This window comes from Prorops nasuta, unplaced genomic scaffold, assembly GCF_024137725.1.
Source record: "Prorops nasuta isolate Cenicafe-Biocafe unplaced genomic scaffold, Cenicafe_Pnas_1.2 PNAS00010, whole genome shotgun sequence".
Taxonomy (NCBI): domain Eukaryota; kingdom Metazoa; phylum Arthropoda; class Insecta; order Hymenoptera; family Bethylidae; genus Prorops; species Prorops nasuta.
In genome coordinates this window covers 2459040-2476130 of record NW_027116807.1, presented here as the reverse complement: position 1 = coordinate 2476130, position 17091 = coordinate 2459040, and the positions used below count along the sequence as shown (strand labels likewise).

Sequence of the window (17091 nt, the reverse complement as noted above, 5' to 3'; positions counted from 1 at the left end):
AACAATTAATGTATATTCCCAGTTGCTGGCTATAAAATAATCTACAAAGCAATAGAATGAAATCAAACTAGTATTAGCAAGTAAAATATCAATTTTTATGATTTTTCACAGTATTTCTGACGCTTGAAAAGGATTCCTTGACTCTCGCTATGGATTATCAATATAGTTCCTCTTCGCTTCGCAATCCCCAAAGATCAAGTTGAGCAGAGCTCTGCACGTTTATGGGGTTTCGGTTTTTGGTAGTCCCCGATAAAACCGTACCAAGTGCACTCGTATAAAGCTCGAATCCTGTCCAGAAATTTGCTCCAATTCGTTTACAAATAAATAATCCAATTTTGCTCTTCTTTAGAAATTCGAACTTTCAACAATAAATCTTGGGGAATTCGCAGTAGAAAAGAAGCAGCCGATTTTAGTGGGGACAAAATTGAATACACCAGACAAGGATTTGTATGGCTGGTGAGGCATTCCATAATTTCGATTGTATCCGAGGAAATATGGCCGAAGGATCGCACACTCCGGGGCATTTCGATAAAATAGACCGACTAGAAATCGCGAAATATCGCGGATCTCTTTTCTATCGTTTGTCATGCGTGAAAAATACTACGTAATACGAGCTTCGCAATGCTTCCAACGATACACTCTTCGATAACTCTCAAAAGCGAAAAATCTCGTGGAGCTTTTACGTTTTTCGTTTCGATAAATAAACGTTTGATAAATGCACAAATCATTAGTCTTCTGTGTTCCAGTGAAAATTTCAAATCATCGAGCGTTACTTTCCATTTGTTGCAGGAATTTTTACTGGCGATCGACGTGACGTCGAGTGGAACACCAGAGGAAAAACTCAAGTGGGCATTTCGCATGTACGACGTAGATGGAAATGGCGTCATTGATATACAAGAAATGACGAAAATTGTCCAGGTAATTATCATTTACGTCTTTACGATAATTCATTCCTTCCTTTTAATTATATTCTTTTATATACCTTACCCCGTTTCTTATTTGTGACTATCCGTACGCGATTTGTACAATTAGAAGAAATTTTTTTAATTAAATCATGCCTTGATTTGTCCCAATTAAATAATTTACTTAGTTTGTGTTACTCGGTTTACTTAGTTTTGGCGAATAACTTGGTTATCGAATGCAAAAAATTATATTTAATGTAAATCCAATTTATTCGATTTTAATTAATAATATTCAATATCGACTAAATAATTTCGTTTGGAGTTTTCAAGGCATCGCTTATTCGAATTAAACAATATTTCTATCACTGTACAATGCCTGCATCGATTCTAATCACGAAAAATTTACGATTCAGGCATTTTTACCAATAGGGGCTCCCTTTTTGTAATCTCTCGAGTAAAATAGATACAAGTCAGTTTATCAGATGTTAGAATAAAATTGAATTAAACGGGCAAGCCTAAGATCGATAATTTATATGATTAATCGAATATCTAATAGTGAGTTTTCCAGTAATTTAAGGCAAATTAAAAGTAACTGTATGTTCATAAACGACATGAACGACCAGTCATTATATCAGAGTAATTACAAACTGATTGGCTTTTGTTTCTCTTGAATAATTAATATACGAAGGATCCATTCGTTACGAGCAAAAATCACTTTTTTTTTTCGACATTGTTCCATTGTCTTTCTCCGGTGAGATCACTCCCACGCTTATAAATCACTGTCCGCACAGAAAATTTAACTCTTTCAATTGTCGTCATTTTTCAACGATCGAACGTCAGAATTTTCGCAATATTTTTCGATCGTCGAGATTTTTCTTTTTCTTTTCTGTGAGGACAAACGAAAGCTTACAGGCTGGAAAAATTATAAATTCATCTTATAACTCACGGAGAGTGCACGACTCAGCTATTACTGCATTGTGCTCGGTTTGTATCGTTAGTAGCATACAAAACAGCCAGGAAGTATCCAGTGAATAGTCAATTAATAATGAATGTGAAAGAAACGGTAAGATTTCCTTAACCTTCTTTTTTTCATTACAAATCTTTCATTTTTACCTACAGTTAAATTTTTAAAGAATATTCAAAACCGTCGACCTTAAAATTCATGTATTTTCTTCTTGAAAGAATGAATAAAGACTCGAGCATTTTTAATTAAATGCCCGAGAAATTTATCGCTTGAAACCATAGCTTATTAGTTTGAATAAGGAAAATCCAGGATTACTCATCCAGTGAAAAATAAAAAAGAAATAAATTATTCCTATTTCCTGTAAAAAAACTGTTTTAAACTGTATCGTAAACTCTTTAATCATCCACAAAATTCTAGAAAATTAGAATAAAATCCTTCGAAAACGTTTACGATTATTGAATAAAAGGCAGACGCAATGCAGAATGGTGAATGTTTAATGCAAAATCCAGGAAACAAAATGGCAACAAAGCTGACGCCTCGTGCGTAACACTGACGTGAATTATTTATCTTCACCACGTGTGCTTTGCTTCTCCCATCAATGCGCCTCTTCCAGTATGCGAACGAATATACATAGATTTTTTTATACGCAATTGGACGAATAAAAACTTGGCAAAACTTGGTCAAGAAGTTCAGCATGCAACTAACTCACTCTTTTTTTCCGCGTCCACCCCATTTCGCCCCCCCCCCCCTCCCCACGGCCGAACCACTTTTCAACGTTTTTCCCATTTTCTTGTTTCAGCCGAATGCGCAAATACTATTTTTCGATCCCTCGTTTTGCCAGCCGTTCCACTCACTTTTAATTAAATTCACTAGCTACGCAACGATCTCTTTACTGTCGATGAGAGTCCAAAGGATTCACAGAAATTTCCTTTCATAAATAAATATAATATCTATAGTGTCACTACGAGCCGTTTTATATACATATATATAATTTAGGAAAAATTATTTTAATTATTTACTATACCCATCAACTGTAACAAAGCATGTACAGTTGGGTAAAGTGATGGTTTCGTGAAACGTAACTGCATCGATTGGTTTAATTTATATTCTCTGTACAGGGGAATGCAAATAATTTCTGCAAGATGAGCCTATATTTAAAAGGGAAAGCTGATTTATAATGCTTCGAATGCCATCCTCACTATCGCTTTGCGAACTGATTACAAAGTGCTTAATTTCAATCGATCAATTAGAATTAACGATCGAGGGCTTCCGTGCAGGTATCGTCGTCTAGATATCGGAGTGAAATTAATTTGCTCGTGAAATATTTATAGATAATATGACGAAACGTTGGAGGTTCAAATTGTAATTTATTCGAACTTTATATCTTGCTTTACATAATTTTATATTACATAGGATTTTGCCTTATCCGTAAATTTAGCTCGGGCTCCTATAATTATACGGTTCTTGCTGCATGAAACCCTCTAATGAACTCGGTCGTCTGCCTATTACCATGACTAAATAGATCTCTACTCCTATCATCGTTTCTCAGTCTTAGCTCTTATTAGAAATAACGGAGACAGGTTTCAATTTAATTTTATATATTCTTCGATTTACGACGATATATCATTTAATATGCGCCATACTTCGCTTTACTCACCAATGAGAATTTCCAGCATTTTCTCATTCTCCCTCGTGACGCAATATTGCACACATATCTGATCGATCGGTACTACATAGTCTACCGATCGCCATTTGCTCGAGCTTATATGAACTCAAAGCACACCGTACAGATCGATAATAATTATCGAGCCTAATTAATATAAGATAGGATGAAAAACTCGCTGGAAATGTTGAATTTCATGTAGATAAGTTTATTCTGATTTAAAATAATCAAGGAATATTTCTCGTATATAATATTCGATGAATTTTTGTCTGAATTTTTATTTCCATATAGCCAGTGATATTTCGAGATATCTTTGTAGGAAAAGGTATATAGTTCCCTTGAAGTTCTCCAATAAAGAATTGCTATTTTATGGAAATTTTATTGATACCGATGGACGATACTTTTTGTTTCAGGCGATATACGATATGCTGGGTGCTTGTTCGAGCAACAGGCCAGCGGACAGTGCGGAGGAACGGGCGAAGAACATTTTTGCGAAGATGGACGAGAACAACGACGGGCAACTCACGCAGGATGAATTCCTGAAAGGATGCCTGCAGGACGAGGAGCTCTCGAAAATGCTAGCTCCTTAATCCCGAAAACCTCCGGGAGAATTTAAGACGTGCCATCGTAAAAAGACACACATTCACTTAACCAGAAGCTGCAAGAGTAGGATGTTCACGACAGCGAAGCGATGTTACACGAAAATTGTACCGAGAGAACGTCGAATAAACATACGAGAGCAAGATTTCTAATTAAGAATTTCCAATTGAAGGCAAGGATAACCGAGAAGATCAGGAAGAATCCACAAAGATCAATTTCTATTATTAAGACGAGACTATTCCTGTTGAAACTTCAGTTTTTCAGTTTACGTAACGTTAGCATAATTAAATGAGAGTGGGAGGACGTTGACCGAGCAAAGTACGCACGATTGTTCAAAAATCTCCAACCTCTCTCCTCTCTCTCTCTCTCTCTCTCTCTCTATATATATATATATATATATATATATATATATATATATATATATATATCTTTCTATTTCTCTCTTTTACGAGAATGGTAAGAGGAGTTCAACGTTTTCTTGAAAATCTTGAATGGATGACCAAATTATAGAACGTTCGTTTGTTGTCGAGGAGAATACTAAGGAGTGCAAATGGTAACAATGAACCCATGGACAAAGCACGCTAAATATTTACTAGTATATTTTCAAGTAATCGTAATAAAAATTTTGATCCTGCAGAACACCAATCGATATAAACGTATGAATCAATTTTACACCCATTATTCGTGTTGATAAATGAATAAAAACAGATTTGGGTGAAAAAAGTTAATGAGCAATTACTAGAATCAAAAAGAGGTTATCGTATAATGTACCTGATGAAAAAGTTAATTGCAGGTATTAAAAAGTGATTAAGCCGAAGCGAAAGGTCACAGGGCTATTTGAAATAAGATTGAATTGTGAGGAGTAGAAGAGGGTCATTGACGAAATTGTTGATGAGGCGAAAGAAAGGAGCTGGATCGATAAGCGTGGAACAATTAGCGGATTAAATCCGACTAATCTATCAGTTCGACGTCTCGAACGCCAAGCGCAGTCGAATTATCGTAACGGATGAGGCGACCTCGTCGATAAACGAGGTCTTGTTCGATGGAACCATATCAGAGACGCCGGAACGGGCAGAACCGGAAGTTCCGGGTGGTTCTAAGCAAACCGGATACCAAAGATGTACGAGAGACAGCAGGAAAACCGATCGATAATTCAGCAAAACCGAGTGGCTTCCAGCATAAAACCTAATTGGAATTAATCTCTATCAAACGGAGCGTCGATCTGCGCAAGCTGTGCTCCACGAATTTCTACACTCTAACCTGCAGTACTGTATCGATGATAATTAAGATCGACGACGTTCTTAGCTCGCAGTGTTAATCATCTTTCGCTGGACTAAGGATTTATCGTCTATGACGAGCCTCGAAATTTGCCAGCAGTGCTCACCAATGGGAAGAACGGGACTTCCTCCTGGAAACGACCACTGCTACGATTAAGGGAAAAGGGACCGTCAAATGGATTTGAATCTCTCTACGATCCAGCTGGCCAATCAAGACCTAGTGGAACTAACTCGACAAATTTCCCTCGGTTACTTCGGAAACGCACGAGATTAATTCTCTGCTTGAAACACGTTGGTTCTCCGAAACAGTGTATAGTTGAGTCTGGCTGAATTTGAACAGGCAAACTTGAAGAAAACAAGGCCCGGAGAAACTGTGAAGTATATACTTTTGATCAATGACTGTAATTATTCGTTCAAAAATGCAACGAGATATGGAGTTCTTTTCATCGGATAAAAGGTTTCATCCGCAAACGAAAGAGAGATGGTATATCGATGTAATTTTAGAAACGAAATGCAGTATTAAGAATTATTCTCTGGTTGAAACACGTTGATTCTCGAAAACAGTGTATATTTGAGTCTACATGAATTTAAACGGGCAAACTTGAAGAAAACAAGGCCCAGAGAGAGTGTAATGTCTAAACTTTTAATTAAATGCAACCACAACAATCAATTATTCCTTCATAAATGCAATTGGATACAAAGTTCTTTTAATCACCGGACAAACGATGTTGCATCTACGAGCGAGAGGCAGAGAGATGGCATATTGACGTAATTTTAGAAACGAATTGCAGCAATACGAATTTCGACATGAATAATTTATGGAGCAGAGTCTACATTGGGAATATTCGGTACCAAGTCCCAATTAGTACTAGCAGAGAGCTAACGCGCAATGTGTGTGTGTGCGGAAGATAATGGGAAAATTTCAAGAGACACCCGCAACGATTTTCGTGATTTTCTAATAAGATGCGAAATTGTTTATTTCGACCATAATATTCTGTATAAACAAGATCTAGATAGGAAAAGTATTTAGGATATGGTGATAGTATGCATGGAGGCAAATGTCAGGCGGAATTCATGCTGAAAGGAAACCGATGATGGATTTGCAGTATTCCAAAATGAAATTGGTTCTGGAAAGTGGCGATGCTAAAAGCTGCTACCCAGACTGACCAGCAGGATTAATTAATCGCACTTAATTGAATATCCCATCCCAAACGATGTTCCGTTCATCCAACACTAAGTATTAACGAATATTGGTTCACCAGTGCGTTAGAAAAAAAATATAAACTCAATTTTAGTTTTCTTTCGAGAAAAGTGCTTTCCATTTTCCAGTATCCAATCAAACGAGCAAAACACAGGCTCGATCGTTATAATTGTTGAAACTAGTGGAAAGAGGCGGTAAGCTGTTTAATTAAAGAGAGCTCGGTATTTGGTGAACCATAGTCACGTATTAATTCGTGCAAAGACTGACTGGCTAATGTGATATTTTGGCATATGCAACGTGCAAGTGAAATTAGCCAATCATTGATGCTGGACTCAGGACTAGTGCGCAGTTCTGATTTCGTGGTTACGCTCGTCGTGCAGCGGTATATATGTATACATCGGTACAATCAGAAACGAGTTTACACCAGAGCCTGAGGCTGGTAGACACCGCAGAGAGCAAATTTAACTGGAGGAATGATAATCACCAAAATGGAGTTGTTCGACTTGTCAAATTCGACGTTTGGACGAGGCCTCGAGTGCCAGTCGGTCCAACTGACCGTAATAGCCTTGGATTAAACATTGTTCCTTGCTAATTGGACTGTCTTCGAGGCAGAATGACAAAATCGATAACCAAAGACGTCTGATATTGAAGAAGATGTACTGCAAATCCTTAAAGTGACTCATTTTCAATGGAGCTGTTCAACTTTACCTCGTACCACTAAAAGTAATATCAAACCTCAATTCTATCATCGAAGATTACTCGAATTTTTCTTTTTAATTCAGCAAAAATCCTCAGCTGGCACGACACGCTAAACCGAGACAGGCTTGACGTTTTTGAGATGTCAATGGCACAGATGGTGATTAGCCAAAGCTGTGAACACATTTGGCGAACTGGATCTGCAGGGAAGTCTAACTTGGACCACTGAAGCTTTTGTGGGCTGACCACGAGTGACTATTCTACTCACTTCGTGCTTCTCTGGAGAAACGTTTGCCACCATTCGGATCAATCTCCAACTCTAATCGAGTCTGCGAATTGCGACCAAACTACAAAGGAAAATATCTGGAGAGGAATGACAAAACTATTGGTCTTCTTTTAAATTAATTCATTTTACTCGATCAACAATTTTTCAACGACCAAAAATTGGCTTATTTCACGGTTCACCGAAGCCAACGAGGTTTGCCATGAACACTGACTGACCAAGGTTTATCAGAGTTACTCAAATGAAAGACAAGACGTGGCTTGATCAAAGCTGATTCAGCTAACTTTTACCGGTGAAGTTTGAAAGGACACCTCGAAGCCAACTGTACGGCTCAAGAAGATCAAGCAAAGTGAACCAATCCCAGTGCCATTTTACTAACTGGAAACGAAGGCCATTCAACGTACTAGAAATGTTCGGGCAGTCCAGTTCACGATTACGCTTTTTCCTACAATTTGCCGGACTGCCAGTTTGACTAGTTGCCAAGGTCACCCTGGATATACACCGAAGATCCATCGCACATCCTTGGGAGCTTGGTGGCTGGCCTAGCCAGTGATTCGACTCAACGATATGGCGCCCTCGGGAGACACCGAACTTCAGCGTTGATGAAACCCAGGCTTGGAACCGAGTCACTTCGCCTAGGCTGGCGTTAACACCTTGCGCTTATGAATCAAATTACTCAGACTTCAGGGCAAAACCTGTCATCCGCTTACGATTAATAACCCACGGCGTTCCGTTCAATATTCGTCGTTAAAACCGAAACCCGAGCAATGTCTCTCATTCGACCAATTCTCTTCCTTACTTTTTGTAACGCTTTAACATATATTTTCACCGATTACACAGTGTACTTCTATCACTTTTTCTCTAACCGAGTTTCATGACAATTGAGCCAAACGATTGGAGCTCGAAAGTTACTTAAATTAATTCTCGTTTGGAACTCGGTAGAGACGAGTGATCGAAAGTTTATAATAATTTTAAAGCTTTTCCGTCGATGTAAGCTTTAAATCGCTCGGCGATCGAGCATTTATTCGATTGCTTTGTTGACCGTCGTTCCTTATTTTCTACCGTTCGCAACAATAGTCGAATCGCCATTCGGCAAAGTTTTTGCTTTCCCAGGGAAACTGAGTAATCGTGGAGGAAGTTTTTAGAAATTTGCGCGAAGGAATAAACAACGAATAGCGACAAGTTGTCGATTAAGTAGAGAAAAATTCGCTTAAGGGATAAATGTTAATTTTGTACCAGTCGGATCTCATTCGACGTGATACTTGCCACCGTAACTCGCTAAATGTGCAATATACGTTAGTTGGGAAATTAGAATCTGAGGAGGTATTAAAGAAGAAACCGAAAGCTATATTTAAATATTCATCAAAATTCTGTTTAAACTTCTCAATCGAATGGAAGCAAGAATGTCGTTCAATTTTACTCGAGAAAATTATGGGATAGCGTTAAAATGTTTTTGTAAATAATCTTCCAGTTTTTTCTGTTTCTACCGTATTTTCTCACTTCGCCAGAGTTAAGATTAATTTAACAATGTGTGCGGTGTTTTCCAGCGGTCGGTAGCACGAATTCTGGGTGGATTTTCGGTTGAATTTGTTAGGGAAACGCTGTCGACTGGCGTTGGGAAAATGTTTCAGCGTTATGTCCGGTTTACGGCTTCCAGACGCAGGCGCTAATTAATTCACACTGACGCGCCTCTGACAACTCGCTAAATTCGTTATTAAATTTGCCGTCGACTAACCGTCCCATTGGGAAAGCGCAGCTCGCAAGACTCCACCCAGTGAAATTCTAAACTTTACTCGATCCTTTCTTATTAATTATAATTTATTCCTCTCTTCGAGGATATTCCGTGATTTTATTAATTCTCCAGCTGGCTAATTCGAATCCTACCGGACTAAACGACCTCTGAAGGATATTCTTTCGTTTATTACGTTCGCTGCTGTTCGTCGCTTAATATTTTACTGGTTATTAATCCATGGATTCAAGAAGGGTCAATTTTAACACGAAAGTGAATATTCTGTGAATTAAAGCAACTGTGTTTTAAATGTTGAGCAAGGACTGGCAAGAAAGGTCTCGAACGAGTCTTGCAGGAATCTACTACGTAAAATTTGGTAATATCCGAACGAATGTTTTATCCGCATTGGCCAATTATTGCTCGAGTTTACAATATAATCGTTGCTTGTAAAAAAGAACTCAAACTAATTTCCATTAGTTATAGAAATCGACCAATTGTATGTGTTTCTATTTAACACTAGGCGGGTCGTTGACTCTTGTCTCGCTAGGAAAAGCACAAAAAAAGAAAATTCGCTACGTGAAAAATATTACAAAACTATGAGTATTTGACAATTGTAAATTATCATTGAAGAACAATATTCCTCGTTAAAGTTGAATCTGCAGGCCAAATGATCGAATGACGTTGTTGACAATTTTTTGACAAATGTAAAAAGTGGAAAAGGTTCTATGAAAATTGCAATTGTTTTCTTTTGAGAGGAATTTGTTTTTCAAGGATATCTTGAAATGAAAGGAGGGGGGATGATGATGGGTAGAAGTGAGATCGATGTATGAATAAAAGGGAAAAGGAGGAATGGCGCTCCCGCATATACTATATTTATGTTAGGTTAGGTACATATCATCGGCTCGTTCCATCCTTCGCGAAAGAAAAGGGGTAAAAAAAGAGATAAAAGTGATTTTCATCTCGCGATCACTCTCTACGTGCTTCGATCATTCTTACCACCATCAAGTCAATTTCAAACGAAAGAGCTCTATCCATTGATATAAAATTTCGAGGTATATATGATATATTAATAAAATAGTAAACGACTATATATACACACACACACATATATATATATATATATATTATAAAAAATCTGTATATTTAAAAATACGACAAGCATATACATAAAACTAATCGATTCGTACAAAGCCACCGCAAAAAGTTGACTTTTTTATCCGTAATTCTTTCATCGATTAATTTTCTACTCGCCTCCATAGTCTTGTTACAAACACAATTAAAAATTTTTAATTATCCCCGAGACATCAATATTAATTAAGAACGCGACTACAACTAAAAACTGGCATTGTACGAATCTGCAGCACCTTTTATCGTATATGAGAATAATTCTAACGTATCTATATGTGTAGAAAAAACTTTCACAGACTAGAAGCTTTTTTACAACGACAGTGATCCCCTTTTTTCTACTCGCTATTCGCTTGCATGCAACTTTTCTTTTTATTTTCAAGGGACAAGCCCGTTACAATTATTATCGCAGCAAGATATAAAAGCTCCCCCAGAAAAGCGTCACACAGCTGTAAACCGAAACCCCTCTACTCGATAAGGAACATAACGCCATATTTTTGTCAGATTTTTATTAATATTTTACACGCGTAAATTACACCGCAATTCGCTACAGCAACAAACGTCCAGCATTTCGTTCATATTCGCACAGAATTTTTGCGTGCCAAATTTCAATTGAATTTATAGTCGAGCGATAGAGGAAGATTTATAAGGAGCACGTGCTTCCTTGCTCCTCGTTGTTACACGTGGGGGGGGGGGGGGGGGGGGGGATTCAGCTGTCGTTGAACGTTGTAAAAAATATTCTGGCGCCTTCATTCGTTTGTATACAAGAAAAACGTGCACGCGCGCGCGTTTTACTGGATAACGCGGTGGGATTTTGGTTCGGTGTATACACTCGCAGGATTTTCCGGTGACCTTGAGAGGGTACATGCGCGGATAAAGGGTCGAGTGACTCGGAATGGAGTGAAAATAGTCGAGTTGAGTGGGTTGGAGGGTGGGGGGGGAGTGCGGAAATGCCGAAGACCAGAAAGTGCAGCATTGACAATCGAAATAGTAAGCTTCTCGCGAATGGCGACGAAGTAGGACGAGTCTTTTTAAAGTAAATAAAAAACACAAACACACACACGGACCTAAAGTGCATTTAAACCACGAAAAAAGGGCCGCTCGGAAACTGGATAGCGGCGAAGTTAATACTTCGCTCCTGCTATCTCCAGAGTTTCCCGCGTTCGTTGGATTTTTTATTTTAACCCCGGTTTTTCGTCCCTTTCTCCCACGAACCTTCGACGGATGTACGAGAAGAACGACGAACAATTGCATCGAGCAACACATCGCGTACGGCGAAGATTGAGAGGAATGCGTGGAAGATGTATGGAACACGTTTGTGCGAGATTTTTTTGTCGAGGAATGGAGTGTGAATTGGAATTGGCGGATTTTTTTTAAGAAACTCGAGTAACTAGTTAATTCGTGTATTTAAAGTTTTCGTGCCACCGTTATTATTTTGTTTAGTTCGTGTGTATATATCTATGCGAGAATTATTTCCGAGGAATGTACTGCCGTTAATTACTTGCGATTTTGAGCGCTTCGAGATAAAAGCTGGATTATTCTTTAATTAGTAGGCTGAGTTAGGGCCGTAATCTTCTTCAACGTATTTGAATGGCACATCTGAAAAAATCTCTAGCGTACACTAGGAGGATACTAATAGCTCGATGTGGTTTATGCAAGATAACGTATTAAGCAACCGATAAGATTTTAAATTTCGACTCGTTTTAAGTACTCGAACACGCGTTTACTCACATACCAGCACATCCTTCATTATCGACCCTGAAGTAATTAAATATATATGTATATATATATACGAGCTTCTACATTCAATTTGAAGAAAATCCTCCGGGAATTATAGTGGATCGCAAATTTAAGACTGTTGGAAATCGTTTTATTTATCAGGAAAACAAAGGGTGAACAACGGTAGATAATGAGAGGTTAAAGAGATCGAGAGAGTGTGTGAGAAAAGCTTTATTAGCGGGCTAGAATCTCGTTTGGATCTTTGAATAACTTTATCTTCCATTTAGATAATCCCTGAGCAATCAAGACCAATGGTAGAAACGCTATTCATCGTTTGACCTTGCAGGGACTCTCTGCACTAATTAATTGGGAAATTTTAATCACGAATCATTTTAACCAACCGACCATCAAACCTTTAATTCGCGTCCGTATTTTCTCATTTTTCAACTTGACTGAATTCAATTCTATCGATTTTCATTCGCGTTTTACTAACGTCGCATGATGATGACGACGACGATGATTATTATTATTATTATTATTATTATTGTAAATAGAGTAGCTCGAAGGATAGAACTCGACTATCGCCAGTGACGGGATATTTTAATCAGTCGAACAATGCCGTTAATTAATTACGATGGCTATAAGGTATTCGATTAGATCAGTAGAAAGAAATTAATTGAACGATGTTAATTAATTATCCACGCGATTCGTTTATGGATTGAAATCAATGGAAGGTTGATCTCGGTTTTTATCCATAAGGCGCGATCGTGAATTGTAAACGATTCAATATAATTAAAAGGGGTTCTTAGCCAGTGCTTAGGGTCTTTCACTCAGATAAAGCTGAACTTCGTATTAAAGCCGTCTCCAAAAAGCTCCAGCCAATTCTTGAGATAATCGAGAAAGCAAATTTCTGGATACACTACGAATCCGACAATCCCTAAGTATTAATTTTAGCGAAAGTAGTGCGTAATAGGCTTGCTCGCGTGAGTGCCTCTCTCCTTTGCATAATATTTCATGCGTGGTCGGCAAAACGGAAGGAACGTGCAAAATAATAAAAGTATTTATAAGAATGAAAGGCGAGAGAGAGTAGCAAACTCGTACGATTGACCATGGAGTTGAGATAAACTGAATCGCTATAAATATATAAATATAATATATACTAGAAAACAATGTTATTTTGTACTGTTCATCTCGGCGGCTCTCCCTGCGACCACAAAAACGGTTTACCGAAAACGCGAACACGTCCGGATTAATTCGTAAAAAAGTGAATAATAAAGATTAGAGGGATATACTTTGGAGGAGAAAAGGGAAGGGCCGAGTGTACATTTATAAAGTATATTATTACATTCGTATATTCGTAACTGGTACTAGGATAATTCGTGTAAAATATAAGCAGCGCGCTTCGCGAAATTCATTCGCAATAATTTCCTTCATTGAATCGATTCGAATTTAAGAAGAAACGATTCTGCGACTATGCAGGAGCAAACGAAAATTCGGTCCACCAGAGAATTCATTCAATCAAGGAAAATAATGATTTCAACGTTTATCCAACATTTCTGTTCTTGCTGCAATTCGCTCGGTCGAATAGAATGACAATTTTGTGAAGCGCGGTTCCAATCTTCGATAATTAATTATGTAAAATTTAAGAGCGCACTGTGCTTAGCCGATACCCCCCAGCGACACTATTAAGTTTTTTTACGAAGCAAGTGCTTACACTACCACAGAGTCATGAGAATAAGTTACTGGGTCGTACCTTAATTATCACACACCGATTAATTGTAACTTTGTACATATGAGCATATTTCCTGATTTTTGCCCGCTCGAACGTACCTGGCCATTCATCGATATATATTCAAATCATTCATGCGAGAGACAGCTGAATTTTATTCTATCGAAATCAGGATTACAGTGCTGATTGGAATAATTTTTAAGACCACCTTTCATTTTAATTATTATTCAATTTTATCCATGCAACGAAGGTTTCAACTTTCGTCGTTATATCAGCTCGCGAAATATAATGCCCAATAATCACTATTGATCGATATTATACTTCAAGTACATTTCTTCTGAGCGTATGGCAAGTAATTAAAAAAAAACATCTATTTATCTGGCTACCTTTTTGCCAAATTAGGTCTCTGTAACCTACATTTTTTTATGTAATCAGAATTAAGTACGCGATTCGCATGTGCAATATGTATATTATAATATGTTATTGCTCCTCTCTACGCACATAAAAGTACACACACAAACATACACGAAAACACAAAACAGATACACAGTTGAACGCTATATGGGCACCAACAGTGATATATATAAGAATAAACGTTACGCTGCGGGCTAAGCATATGAATGTATGCAGATAATATGCACACATGAATATATCTATATGTATATTACGAGCATTGTTTAACATTGGCTACCGCTAGTACCAGTACGCGATACCTTTCGTCCATCATTCATTATCGCTGTAACATTATTGGAACACGGATTTCATATTAATTCGCTTGCAAAAATCCAGGTAAAAGCCACTGCGTCCCAACCTTATAACGTTTACTGAATTTTAATCCATTTGCTAAACCTACCTTTACTTATCCTGATAAGTCAAATATGTGTTTTTATTTCTTGCTTTTGATAAAATAAATTCTGTCGTTTGATAAAACTAAGAGATTTCAGTCATTCGTTAAGTTTGCAAGTTTTGTCATACTTCAGATCAAGAGTATCCTTTGAGGTTTTTGTTTCATTAATTCTAATACACTTTGCATTTAAAGATATATAAAATTTGCCAAGTGAATCGAACGATTCGTGTAATTGTTAAATCTAAACACCGTTCAGTTTTCAATATTAAATTCCACAGAATTTTTTCGGCACTTTTCTACTGTCACGCTGCCTTTTTCTACTATCGAGTTTTTTCTCACACAGTGAAAACATGGATTCAAGGCTCTAAGCACAGCCATTGTCGTTACAAAACTTTCAGCTATTTACGAATAAAACGAGAAACATTGAATTTCCATCCATCCTCGCATAACCGGCCCGTCATTAAATCCAGCTAGTTATCCAATGCTGTAATCTGACGCATAGCGATCGTAAAGATGAAAAGTTATCTCGTAGTATTATTATCTTCCAAATTACTCGATGCTAAACGAAAAAATTGCGTTTTTTGTCAAATTTTGTCGCATATAGTTGACGATTAGCAGGCAGAGCTGAGTGATCTTAAACCATGCTCGTAATATCGATGCATAATACAAGAAATTTGAAGAACTAGTACTTATTATTATTATACATTATTGTGGTATAATTAATATTCAGTTTAAGCAATCAAAATAAACTCATGTTTTGTATGTGGGTGGGTAAACGGCGTGGAAACCGACGAAACCCGCATTATCATCATTACTAATGTTATTATAATAAATCACATTATGCTCTAAATGTATTATTATTAATTATTAATATCAATGTGTCGAGTTATTTGTTATTCCAATGCCAACTCTAGCGTTTAAGTTGTATAATTGCGTGCCAGTTCTGTGGGTGAGATTGAATTGAGCGAAAAAAGATTTTAGTCGAGTGCTCGAGGAATGAATGAAATGCATGAAAATGATTGTGTTTGATACAGGCAAAGCGAACGCACGTGTACTTCGACCTCTCGATTACTAAGAGTCCAATCATATTTTTTTCCTTCTCTCTCTCTCTCCTCTGGCTTATCTTCAACAACATTTTCTGGCTGATACATACTTTAGAATTATCATTACTTTTTTTTCCTTAAATACTGAAAGGAATTTAGAGGGCTCCGTATATATTTTTCTGATGAGACGTGCTTAGGAGATTTGGTTATTCATTAATTAGTTGTTTCTTTGCAGGTGTGCCTAGTGGTGCCTATTACAAGCGGTGCTACATTCATCACTTTGTGGGTCAGTAAAATATTAAAAGTATTTATTCGCCAAGTAAAAAATTCTGGAAGGGGCTGAAAGCAGCCATGGGCAAGCAAAATAGCAAATTAAAGCCGGAAGTCCTAGAGGACCTAAAGCAGAATACGGAATTTTCAGGTAATCCAAACGAATTTGTTAATCATTAAATAAACATCTACCATCAACGAAATTATATTCAGCCTCGAATCGACGACTAGTGACACGTTATACGGAAACTCACGAATTTTAATTAACATTCCATTGGATTTCAGTTAAATTGACAGAAATTCAAATTTATCAGTGAAAAGATCAACGGTGGGTAGTTTTTTTTTAATTATGTGCAATTTTTTATTCAGACGCGGAGATTCAGGAATGGTACAAAGGTTTTTTAAAGGACTGCCCTAGCGGACATCTCAGCGTTGAAGAATTCAAAAAAATCTATGGTAACTTTTTCCCCTACGGGGATGCAACGAAGGTAATTGATTTATCGTTAATGAATGTTAATTGATCGGATACCAATTATTTATGTTAAATTTCAGTTTGCGGAGCATGTGTTCAGGACGTTCGATGCCAATGGGGATGGAACGATCGACTTCCGGGAATTTCTCTGTGCGCTCAGTGTAACTTCTCGTGGTAAATTGGAGGAGAAGCTCAAGTGGTCCTTCAACATGTACGACCTTGACGGGAATGGTTACATTTCCCGACAAGAAATGCTTGAAATCGTTACGGTAAGCAAAATATAGCGTGCCAATAAGCTCCCTACTACTAATACTTTTCACTCCCATTTAAAATTCAATCGAGAAGAAAGATCCTTTTAAACTTTTTTCGAATCTTGCAAGCAATATTCATTTTGTATCTTATTATTATTATGAAAGTAACTTAACTTTTATACTCATGGATATTATTACAAGGTAATTATAAAAAATTCACGACGTCTATCCCAGCAGCAATAGCTGAAAAATGCACTGACATCTCTATTTTAGTTTCTCGTGTTTTTTTGATAAAAGTAAACTTGTTAGTGATAAATTTT

At 37.3% G+C, this 17091-nt stretch overlaps 2 protein-coding genes across 5 annotated transcripts in view; both read left to right on the top strand.

The window, feature by feature from the left end:
* LOC136776977 (neuronal calcium sensor 2) overlaps positions 1 to 11129 on the top strand; it is an 87207-nt gene extending 76078 nt beyond the window's left edge. For all 4 annotated transcript variants that reach the window (XM_066732946.1, XM_066732945.1, XM_066732943.1 and 1 more), the window contains 2 exons: positions 790 to 918; positions 3943 to 11129. In XM_066732946.1, the coding sequence (XP_066589043.1) occupies positions 790 to 918; positions 3943 to 4119 (306 nt within the window). In that variant the 3' untranslated portion in view covers positions 4120 to 11129. The remainder of the gene's footprint in view (positions 1 to 789; positions 919 to 3942) is intronic.
* Positions 1 to 17091, top strand: part of Nca (neurocalcin homolog) — a 101188-nt gene that overhangs the window by 76980 nt on the left and 7117 nt on the right. The window contains exons 2-4 of the mRNA XM_066732942.1: positions 16014 to 16199; positions 16418 to 16536; positions 16601 to 16789. Coding sequence (XP_066589039.1) covers positions 16130 to 16199; positions 16418 to 16536; positions 16601 to 16789 — 378 coding nt within the window. The 5' untranslated portion in view covers positions 16014 to 16129. The remainder of the gene's footprint in view (positions 1 to 16013; positions 16200 to 16417; positions 16537 to 16600; positions 16790 to 17091) is intronic.